The sequence below is a fragment of the Gaeumannomyces tritici genome (assembly GCF_000145635.1).
Source record: "Gaeumannomyces tritici R3-111a-1 unplaced genomic scaffold supercont2.3, whole genome shotgun sequence".
Classification (NCBI taxonomy): Eukaryota; Fungi; Ascomycota; class Sordariomycetes; order Magnaporthales; family Magnaporthaceae; genus Gaeumannomyces; species Gaeumannomyces tritici.
In genome coordinates this window covers 4,417,617-4,428,408 of record NW_008804547.1, presented here as the reverse complement: position 1 = coordinate 4,428,408, position 10,792 = coordinate 4,417,617, and the positions used below count along the sequence as shown (strand labels likewise).

At 55.9% G+C, this 10,792-nt stretch overlaps 4 protein-coding genes across 4 annotated transcripts; 3 read left to right on the top strand and 1 right to left on the bottom strand.

Annotated features, from left to right (window-relative positions):
- The first annotated feature begins 391 nt into the window (after positions 1-391).
- On the top strand, positions 392-2,714 carry GGTG_06605 (hypothetical protein). Its single transcript, XM_009224425.1, has one exon. The coding sequence runs from the start codon at positions 449-451 to the stop codon at positions 2,417-2,419; it is 1,971 nt and encodes a 656-aa protein (XP_009222689.1). The 5' UTR covers positions 392-448; the 3' UTR covers positions 2,420-2,714.
- A 3,297-nt stretch (positions 2,715-6,011) lies between these two features.
- On the top strand, positions 6,012-8,066 carry GGTG_06604 (hypothetical protein). Its single transcript, XM_009224424.1, has 5 exons — positions 6,012-6,483; positions 6,561-6,736; positions 6,816-7,105; positions 7,161-7,548; positions 7,621-8,066. Exons 1-5 carry the CDS (start codon positions 6,253-6,255, stop codon positions 7,967-7,969), a joined length of 1,434 nt encoding a protein of 477 aa, XP_009222688.1. The 5' UTR covers positions 6,012-6,252; the 3' UTR covers positions 7,970-8,066.
- A 109-nt stretch (positions 8,067-8,175) lies between these two features.
- On the top strand, positions 8,176-8,873 carry GGTG_06603 (hypothetical protein; the record flags this gene model as incomplete). Its single annotated transcript, XM_009224423.1, has 2 exons — positions 8,176-8,463; positions 8,529-8,873. The coding sequence occupies 2 exons, from the start codon at positions 8,176-8,178 to the stop codon at positions 8,742-8,744; spliced, it is 504 nt and encodes a 167-aa protein (XP_009222687.1). The 3' UTR covers positions 8,745-8,873.
- Positions 8,874-9,041: 168 nt separating this feature from the next.
- On the bottom strand, positions 9,042-10,734 carry GGTG_06602 (hypothetical protein; the record flags this gene model as incomplete). Its single annotated transcript, XM_009224422.1, has 5 exons — positions 9,042-9,063; positions 9,468-9,733; positions 9,846-9,914; positions 10,200-10,450; positions 10,650-10,734. The coding sequence occupies 5 exons, from the start codon at positions 10,732-10,734 to the stop codon at positions 9,042-9,044; spliced, it is 693 nt and encodes a 230-aa protein (XP_009222686.1).
- Positions 10,735-10,792: the final 58 nt, after the last annotated feature.

Below are 10,792 nucleotides of genomic sequence, written 5' to 3'. Positions count from 1 at the left end.
GACCCCCTGGGACCCCCTTTTGCCTCCGGCGGCCCTCCGGGGGGCTCCTGCGGAGCGCCTTTTCTCCTGCGAGGGCACCCACAGCGACCCACAACCCCCCCCCCCCAACACCCGCCGCACTCGCACTGTTTTGCATTTAAGGTTAACCAATCACAAGCCAGGAAAATCGGATCCTCGTGCGGGGACTGGCTACAGGCCATTTAAGCTACGAACTGTGTCCCGAATAGGAGAAACCTTTGTCAGCATTTCTGTCAGATCACCCGGGTAAAGAACAGCTACGCCACAACACCGCCTCCGCCTCGCAAGCTCGGCTCCGACGGTGTTGTGGCTTCGCTGAATTACAGCCACCAAAATCGCATTATTTTTGCTATTTCGACACGCCATCTAATAACTAGATGTTAGATACCTCCAGTACACAAACAGGATACCGTCCGCCACTGAGCAACACATGGAAATGCTTTCATTTTGCTGCCAGTACCTCAACTCCGACCCCTTCATCAAACCGACCTCCACCGAACTCCGACATGAGCATGCTGAAGCAGGCTACTACGCGTTCCAGGACTACGCAGCAGCGCATTGGTGGGATCATGCGAAGTCCCTGGAGTCTAGCCAGAAACTACAGCAACACCAAGAGCAGCCGCAGATCGTTGCAGACCTGACAGACCTTCTCGCCAACTACGGCAGAGGCGCTAAGTGCTCGACAAATAGCCGTGTGAGGAACCTTGGCGACATTCTGGCGGATCTCCATCCGTTAGCCAGCGAGAGGAATAAGGATCTGCTCTTTGAGCATCGAATATCATTGATCCGAGAGGCAGTGGTATCCGTACAGGAATCCGCCGCAAAGTCGCAGGACAGAGAATTCTCGGTCAGAATGGACGGCATCTACGGTCCGTTGCGACACAAGTGCCCAAAGCCATGGTGCAGCGAGTTCCATCTGGGGTTTGAGTCGCAAACGCGGCTCCAAGCCCACAATGACGCCCATGAGCGTCCCTTTAGGTGTCCGGTAGAGGGCTGCGCCGTTGCAGCCGTTGGGTTTGTGTCCGAAAGTGCCCTTAAAACGCACCACAAAAGGTACCACCATGTGGAAAAGGAACCAGTTTTCGAGACGGCCGACAACCGAACCTGGCGCAAGCTCCTGTCTCGAGCAATTAAGGCTGGATCACTTGAACGGGTGAAAGAGATCATATCCCCACCCGGGAGCGACGAAGTTTTGAGAGAACGCGCGAGAGGAAGTCTGCAGGAATACGCACACACTCCTCTCCTCGAAGCTATCAGATCAAGGCAGCCACATATTTGCGAATACCTTCTTGAGGCAGGAGCGGATGTTAACCGAGCGTCGGGGAAAACGCACGTTACCCCACTTCGTGAAGCTATTGCGACCAACGACCAAGAGATTTTTAACCTCCTCCTCCGGCAAGACGGTGTCGACCCTCTCGAGGAGCCCTCCCTGTGGCCCCCAGAGCAGCGAGTAAAGCACTTCCTGCCACCAGGCAAAAACGACACTCTGGACTTTGCATTGGCCTTCTCCTCCGTCGAGTTCATTCTTCCTATTCTGTCCAAAGCCGACCTTCCCACCTCTCGTTTATTTAGTTATCTTCAAACTCTTACCGAATCACGGGCGCCGGGTCGCAACGAAGTTCTCCGTGTTTTGGCAACGAGCAAACTGGGATTCCGTTCGGACAAATGTGACGAGGAAACAGGGGGATCCTTGCTTTCATTTGCAGTCAGAAACAATAGCGCAAAAATGGTGGCGTCAATTCTGGCCACCAGCTCCAACGACATCAACTCCAAAGATAAATTTGGGAAAACGCCGGTGTTTTTGGCTGTGCAGAATAGCAACGAGGCTGTTCTTAAATTGCTACTGGAAACCGGCCGCGCAAACGTCAACTCGAAGGAGAATAATGGTTTTACTCCGTTGTTGTGGGCCGCCGGATTTGGGAACGAGGCTGTTGTGAAGTTGCTGGTGGAAAGCGGCTGCGCCGACGTTAATTCGAAAGATACCGACGGTTGCACACCACTAATCCGGGCCGCCAGAAGGGGGGACGAGGCTATCGTTAAGCTGCTTCTCGACACAGGTTACGCCGATATTAATTCGAGAGATAAAGATGGCTGGACGGCTTTGTCTTGGGCCGCCTATGGGCAAGACGAGGCTGTCGTTAAGCTGCTGCTAGGAGCAGGTTGCGCCAATGTCAATTCGAAAGATGACGATGGTTGGACGCCCTTGTCGTGGGCCGCCCAGAAAGGGAACGAGCCCATCGTCAAACTACTAGTTGAAACCGGCCGGGCCGACGTTCATTCGAGCGATAGGGATGGCCGGACACCACTGTCTTGGGCCATTTTGGGAAAAAACGAAGCTGTAATTAAGTTACTAGATAAAGCCGCCGGTGTCGACAACGAGACGAAGGAGGAAAATGGCTAGGTGCTAGGCCGGCGAGAGGAGTTGGGAGGCCGTTGCAGGCCACTCGACAAGAAAATCGCCGATGGAGAGAGGACGCCGCCGCCTTCCTTAATAATCGCCTAGTTTGCCGGAACCAAAGGGCAGGTAGCGACTGTCATCACAATAGAAGGACAGCGGTATTGAGGTAGGAACGGTCGTTGGCGCAGGGCACTAAACTTCTGTGGTATAATGGGGAACAAAGGAGACCCCCCGCTGGCCGGCAGCTTTTCTCATACAATAGTCAACCCAGGAGAGCAACAGCAGACATCCGCATATCCCTGTGAGTATGGCGGTGTGTGCTAATCTACGCAGGTCGCTGGGCCCTTAACATCCGTCCACACGGGCGCCCCTTACCAGCAGCCCGATGACCTAGAATAAGCGCAGCAGACAAAGCTAGCGCATAGCAAGACAGCAAGCGACGGCGATCACCTGCAGTCATCCATCTAGCTGGTACGCCTGGCTTGAACTACACCGGATCTGTGTGATATCGCATTCAGCAACCAAGACACCACCACGACTGAGACCAAACAAGCTCGTCACAGTGACACAGAAGATGGTATGGGGAGATGCCGAGGCGCATGGAAGGTCTGGATACTACGATGCAAGCACACAGACCTTCACAATGTCTGAGTGTCAACTCCAGGGTATGATCTTCAGTACGGGAGGTGATGAGCCTGCAAGAGAAGATTTCCAGATGTCATCTCCATCCACCCACGCCGGTTAACATGCAAGCGCCAAGTGCATGTCAGACACGGGATGGACTTGTAAAGTCTGGGGAAGCTGCAGCGCGGACAGAACCGTTGTAGTCCACTGGGGGAGGGTGTCGTGCCCTGAAATTTGGAAATGCCAAAAGTTACTTCTTTGCATCAGCTTCATATGCCATCCACTTGATACATATCAGGGGCAACTGTCTGGTGACGGTTTATCTGCGCCCGGCAGCCCCATGACTATCACAACACGCCTAGGCCTTCGTTGTTGCGACAAGGAGATCTTGTCGAGAGGTGGTTGATGCACGGCTGCTGTCGGCGATGGTCGCGACATCGGCCAGGAGCCTCTCGCTGGCTCGGATGTCAGCGAGTTGAGACAACCTACGCAGCCAAGCAGACACCACACAGCACTCCCTGCATTCCTCATTCGAGCGAAAGGGGTGTCGTCTGCGCCAGGCCGACGGATGTAAGCGAGAGGACCGTCGGGCTGTCGAGCGTCGTGCCCAGAGATAAGGAGCATGACGCCCTGCGCTGTGGGCCAATGGCGGGCCCCGATCAAGTGCCATCCAATTAGGGACCGTCCAGGGGCTTAATTGGTCGCGATAAGCACGCTCGGAGCAGCCTGACGCCAAGGCGGACAGCACCCTCGCTAGCAGCCGCGCCCCTACCCCTGGGGCGCTGGAGGGTGGGGAAAGGGCACGAGCATGGGGAAGACAGGTGGGTGTGCGCCATCTTTTCAGCCCGACGATAATGGAGTCATCAGGAGTCACGGGCGGCGCCACAAGAGAAAAACAATATCTCTGGCCAGCGAGGAGTCGGTGTGCGCAAACCTCCGCGATATTCGCCCATCCCATCAGAGCCTAGTCCACTGGTGATTCGGGCCCGGCGCCTTGGGACCTGTGGAGCCTGTGCTAGGAGCCAACAGATAAGCCTCAGTCTGCTCCAGTGGCAGCACCCGTCCAAGACCCCGCCGTAATGATAATTTGTGGGATTATCCAGGATTCCCTGGCCTGTCTCCGAGGCAGGTATCCGTTGTCGACGTGTAAGCCCAACGATTGCAACATGGAGACCGAAATGGACCAGCTGGGCGAGCATTGCATGTCGACGCCTGCGCCCACATGCACGTTGGCTCCTGCGTGTCCCACCTCCTTTATTTGGGTACACCGCAGGAGAATGCGGTCCTCTCCTGAGTGCCTGTCACACACGACTTGCTAGGCTGAAGTGCTGGTGCTACCCTTGGGATGATCCGGGGAGCGTGGATCTCCATCTGAATGTTAGGTAGGGTTCATCGACACTCGACAACCAATATTTCCCCACCAAAAAATTAACTTCACCTCCAACAAAGGTTGTCGAGCCGGAAAGGCGGCCAATGCTTATCAACACCAGACCAAACTTTCATTGCCATTTTAGTTGTTGTTTTTCCACTTTTTCCCGAATACCGTGGTCGTACAGTTCCATCCTTCAAGAACCCCCACCTCCTCGGACTCCCAAGAAATCCCAAGACTTGAGGGCCGGCTCGATGTGACGGGGAGGGACAGCTGCCGCACCCCAAAGCCCTGGCAGCGAGCAGTGCCGCCTTCCTGATTGCTGATCTACCTGTTTATTAGCACAGGGAATTACATACGAGCCCCCTGCGGCCAGGTCCATTCGCCAGGTCAAACAGGCAGGAATTGATCCGGACCAGCCAACATGCCTGCCTAGGGCGCATTCAATCAATGCATGCGGCCAAGAGACGGCGGACGGAACGTCGTTGTACGGGAGAAGGGGCCGCGGAAGAAACCAGCCCCTGCCGGCCAGCGGCCAATGACGCTCCAACGCGGCGCATGTTGGTCGGCTGTCTGCTGGGCTGTGTCTGGACTCCTTGCTTGTGTTTATTTCTGCATGCGTCGTATTTGCCGGCGAACGTAGCCTCCGTAGCATGGCCTGATCATTGGTATATTAGCGCTGAGCCATCAAGCACCTTCCTCTCTTGAGTACATACCCCTAGTCGCTACTAGAGTTCTTTGGGGTCTGTTCTGGCTGTGGCTCGCATGTAGTCCGCAGGCTGGAATCCGAGGTCGGGAGGATACGCCAGTGAGGTCCCGATGACTACTATATTCCTAAGCCGAGACGGGAATCGATCATTCCACGCACCGTCTCGGCTATGGAAGCTGTCGATAGGACAAAGCTGGGGTCCATCCTCGCCGTATTGGTTTCCTGCATTTCTCAATTCGGCCAAACACCACGCTGAACCACCTGCTCTGATTGGCCGAGCTCTTATCAGTGGGTGGATCCACACCCCTGCTCGATGGCGTTTCTTGGCGGGTCGTCCCCTCCTCTTGTGCTTTGCACTACCTTTGCTTGTGATATACGAGATCGCGCTGAAGGGAGCTCCCACGAGCAGATGCGTCCGGCTCTCACGCCAGTAGCTGAACTAGCGTGCCGATGCATGGCCTGACGTCAAGAAGCTAGCGACGCCTCTTTCCTCGGCCTGCGTTTCGGCGGCCTGTCCGGCCTGCTCGTTTGGCGCGGCGCGGGATTCCAGACGCGGGTAGCTATCTGCTCGACGTCCGCTCCTTTGAGTGGGCTGAGACACCCAGTAACAACAGGCTGCCGCCTACGAAAGATGCCGCCCCCCAGCCGGGCGTTGGCACTGGCATGGGGACCTGGGTCGCCGGCGTGGGACCACCCCCTCCCTCCCTCCCTCCCTCCCTCCGTCGAAGGTGCGACAGGGGTCGCAGAGGGTCGCATGCATTTCATGTACGGAATTGGTCCCTGGGCCGGCTTGTCGGGCGATAACCGGACATGAGTAGCCAAGCTACCCCTGCCACTTACATGTACGTGCCTTTCCACAGGTACTGATCCCCAGCTAGGCGAAGCGTATTTATCCACGACCGTCCGGCTCCATCCTTGCCTGCTGTGCTTTCTTTCTTACTCTGTGGGTTGGGCTTTTAGGTTGTGGTTTTTCTTTTCTTTTTCTCCCATCGACATCCTGGTTTACGAACAAGAAGCAAGCACGCGACCCTGCCTCAAGTCACTTCCGAACGCGGGAGGCACCGCAAACGACCGACCCGGCGGTAGCAGCGAGACCTGAACGACGAAGAGCTCGCAAGAGCACAGACACACACCATGTCGTCCTCACCGTTCCAGTACAATGGTACCATCCCCACGGGCGGGGATTCCCTCACAGAGGACCTCAACCAGTGGTACGCGAAGGGTGACCTCGCATGGATGATGACCTCGTCGGCCCTCGTGCTCCTGATGATTCCCGGCGTTGGCTTCTTCTACTCAGGACTCGCCCGCCGCAAGTCCGCCCTGTCCTTGATATGGCTGTCTCTCATGTCCATCGGCGTAGCCTCTGTAAGGAAAATCCAACGAATCCATGAACATTTCGAGGTTTATAAACCCTGTTTAAACTAACGCGAATCACTTTGGAGTTTCAATGGTTTTTCTGGGGATATAGTCTATGCTTTTCCCATACCGCTGAAGGGCCTTTCCTTGGTGACCTTTCCAACATTGGTCTCAAGGACGTCCTTGGCGCAGCAAGTGTGGGCAGCACTGGTCTGCCCGACCTGATGTTCTGCCTTTATCAGGGCATGTTTGCCGCCATCACGTAAGCTACCGAGTCACATTGCTGCATTGCATGTACATGGCTAGCAAAACTAACAGCAACAATTTTTCCTGCTTCGAAGTCCGGCCCTCGCGATTGGTGCTGCTGCTGACCGCGGCCGCATGCTGCCTGCCATGGTCTTCGTCTTCGTCTGGGCTACGATCGTCTATGACCCTATCTGCTACTGGACCTGGGCGCCACACGGCTGGTCACTGAAGATGGGAGGCCTGGATTATGCCGGTGGCACGCCCGTACACATCAGCTCTGGGGCAGCGGCCCTGGCGTACTCGCTCATGCTCGGAAAACGCCGGGGCTACTCCAACACGGCCGGCCTGCCCTTCCGCCCTCACAATGTCACTCACGTGGTCCTAGGTAGGTCCTGTGTTCCTTCCAAACCATAACGCCAAATCCTAACCCGCGGTTCTAGGTACTGTGTTCCTCTGGGTCGGCTGGTTCGGGTTCAACGGCGGCTCAGCGCTGGGGGCCAACCTGCGCGCCGTCATGTCGCTGCTCGTCACCAACATCGCCGCCGGCGTTGGCGGTATTACCTGGTGCCTGCTCGACTACCGCCTTGAGCGCAAGTGGAGCACCATCGGCTTCTGCTCCGGTGTCATCGCCGGCCTCGTTGCCATCACCCCCGCTGCTGGCTACGTGCCTGCCTGGTCTGCCATCATCTTCGGTGTTGTTGGTGGCGCTGCCTGCAACTTTGCCACTAAGATCAAGTTCCTGATCGGTATTGACGATGCCCTCGATATCTTCGCCGAGCACTGCGTCGGCGGTATCGTGGGCAACCTGCTCACCGGAATCTTTGCCGCGTGAGTCCTCATATGCTGTCTCTGCAGATTCGTAGACAACATTCATCTCGGCTAACACGTGTACCCCTCTAGCAACTACATCGCCCGTCTTGATGGCGTCCTCGAGATCCCCGGTGGCTGGCTCAACGGCAACTACATCCAGCTCGCCTACCAGCTGGCCGACTGCGTTACCGGCTTCTCTTACGCCTTCGTGATGACCTGCCTCATCCTATTCATCATGAACCTCATCCCCGGCCTGTCCCTCCGCGTCACCGCCGAAGAGGAGGAAGAGGGACTGGACGCGAACCAGTGCGGCGAGTTTGCTTTTGACTACATAGAGATCACCCGCAACGTCGGAGATCTGGTTCACACCGCGGAGCACCCCGTCAGCAGCCAGGGTAGTGTGAAAGGTCCTACCCCGGTCGTCAAGTCTGAGCAATGAGCAGCCTTGATCGTTTGGGGCCTTTTTAGTTCTTGCCTTTACTAGACGAAGCCGGACTGTACAGGATATGTGGTAGTAATCGAAACTATTTTGCCTATTTGCATGTCTGTCAGGGGCAGTAGGGCCTACAGTGCGGCATTTGGAAATGGGTCCGCATAGGCCCCGCACGGCTCGCACGCTCGCTTCTCCGCCATCAACTTCAACCGATGCCTGCCAAGTTATCCGAGCCCAGCCAATCCGGTTCGGTCGACGACAAGACACCATCACCACGGCGTCAAGCAAAGGTATCACCAGCTCCGCAAAGCGAGGCGCACGAAGCAACGCGGTTCGGGTGTCCAAGCCGGATCCAGGATACCCCTGGCCTCTTGACGATGAAGACGAACTCGCAACTGTGCCACGGCGATAACCCCCGACCTCGGACGGAGAAGAAGGCGAATACACGGGCTCGTCGGCTTCATCGAAAGAAATTTGACAATAGAGAAGACGAACCCACGGTATTGCTGCAGCGATCGCTTCCAGCATCTGACGCAGAAGACGGCCAGCACGTGTGAAACCGCAGCCGCAGCCGCCCCGGGGCCCTGACGGCGAGCACGACCATGTCGCCTCTGCCCCCCAGGGCTCTAACGAAAATCAGCCTGTATACTTCCGTGATCACGCGGATGTGCTTGAGCTCCCGTTGCTGGAGGCGCGTACACTCTCAGGGGCCACCTTCAAGAGCGACGCGGACTGGGAGAAGGCCAAGAAGAAGTTTAAGGGGAGAGCAATCGTTGACTAGAGGCGACTGCATTCAAGCGCCAGCCGGATTAACCTAAAAAGCATCGGGGTGACGTCGCCATGGCGGTCCAAAGTTAAAGCAACGCCCAACATGTTCGCCGTCAGCACGCGCGAAACTCGGAGCAACATCGGGACCGCGCGAACAAAGGCCGCGTGGTCGATGCGACAGGATTGCCGAACATCTACAATATGAGAGTGTGCAGGTAGTGGCGATGCACTTCGACACCCAAGGTAAGTCTTTTCCCCCGTCGATAAATATTACATTTCTTACTTCCGTGGGTTTCTTTTTCCAGACTTGCTAGACAAGATACTGTTCCACCCTATCATTTGTCATAAACCAAAGCACTGGTCCTATTACTACCCTTCTCCATGTCGTCGTTTTTGTTCCCATTCTAATTTCCATTCCTGTTCTTATTTCTGTGCAAACCCTTCCGACCATATTCCAGTCTACCCACCCCCGGCGTTAGCCGCGTGTTGATCAACAAGATAGAAACTGAGGGCCAGGCGCTCCTTGCTACACCCAGCCCCGCCCTTTCCATTGCTGGCCAGCTTTTAACTTATGGGCTCATCACCAGCCCGGGCCCGGAGTTAGCGTTGCTCCTTATTTGCCCGCGCACGGACTGGCCATTAGTGACCTCCCCGGGCAGCTAGAGCCCTGCCCACGGAGAGATTACCGACACTTCCGAGCCCGACCGCTCAGACGAATGTGACCAGCGGGACTCACAGAACGACCCCGCCCCCGATGCTTCCTGGAACTCGGACGTCGACGGCGATCAAGTCGCGATCTCCAATCCGCCTGTGGTTCAGAATGTGTCGGCTTGCGACGGGGACGTTCGCGGTCAGACGCTCATCATTGTACTGCGTGACTCTGCCAAATATCGATCTCACTAACTTGATACCATTCTCCGAATTCATGCTGTCCAGCTGTGGCATATCATTCACCTGGTCAAATTTGTCGACAACCTCGAAAAGTACTCCGGGGTCACGATACTACTCGAAGGTGTCTCAAGTGCACAATCCCCAACCATGAAGCAGACCGCCATTAACACCCTCCTCACCATACGAGGGCTGATATTGTGGTGAGATCGCTGGACCGGCTCACTCGCCATGCCAGCGACTTGGAGTTCATTCTCGATGGTCTCGAGCTGCGGCAGTCCCGCGTGCTCATTGCCTGTTTTGGTGCGGCGTCGAGTGGCAACCCATGGACACTGGTTTCGGATGTTGCTCAGACTTCATTGAAGGAGAAGCTTGCGATGGTACATATAATCCTACGCCCAGTCTCGAATCCAGCCGACGCCATGTTACTTCGTGTCCTTACAATTTATACAAACAGATTATTCTCTTGGCATTTGGGGATATGCAATCCTTCGAGACGACCAGGCAGCGGGTTCTAGAAGCTAGGCCCGAAAATATAAATTTCCAGCAGTTTCACACCCTCCTCGCGTCCGCCACACACCACTACTCGAGGGTGGTTGGACTCGCGAAATGCTCCCCGCTCCCCGTTTTTCGAGACCTCGAGTAGGACCTGCAAGTCGCGGAACGAACCTCTACTCCTCCTAGTAGTCGGTAGGGGTATTGAGTACACCACACTGGAGTTTGCGTCAGCATTCGACCCGTGGGAGACTCCGTGATCGCCCAGCTCAGCAACGAACCGGTCATGGCCCCAGGCGACAGCGTTGGCACTTTTGATCTCGTATCCGAGCGCCGCTAGGTCGTTGATGTCAGCATAGTTCTACGAGGTCTTGTCAGAAAGGTGTAATTCGTTCCTCTTGGATATTAGGCTCCATGGGGTGTTGTAGGGAAGATCTGCCATCAACGCGTTTCAGTATCCGTACACCATGGCAGGATATGAGCCGGACGGTAAAGGATTTTCCAATAGTTAGTCAGGCCTGATCGCCAGCCTCACTTTTGGCAAAACCTGTCCTGCTTGCGATGCAGAGCACATGGCCAAAACCAATCTTTGCAACAGGGGCCACAATGCATCGCGCCATGGTGTATCCCGTATGGGNGNGNGTGCGCGACGGTACGTACGTACGTACGTAGTAGTAG

Excerpts from the sequence above, each read along its gene's own strand:
- GGTG_06604 (XM_009224424.1), top strand. The coding sequence starts at position 6,253 with ATGTCGTCCTCACCGTTCCAGTACAATGGTACCATCCCCACGGGCGGG. Across the intron at positions 6,484-6,560 it reads TGTCCATCGGCGTAGCCTCT|TTTCAATGGTTTTTCTGGGG; the intron begins GTAAGGAAAATC and ends ATCACTTTGGAG. Across the intron at positions 7,549-7,620 it reads CTCACCGGAATCTTTGCCGC|CAACTACATCGCCCGTCTTG; the intron begins GTGAGTCCTCAT and ends GTACCCCTCTAG.
- GGTG_06605 (XM_009224425.1), top strand. The coding sequence starts at position 449 with ATGGAAATGCTTTCATTTTGCTGCCAGTACCTCAACTCCGACCCCTTC.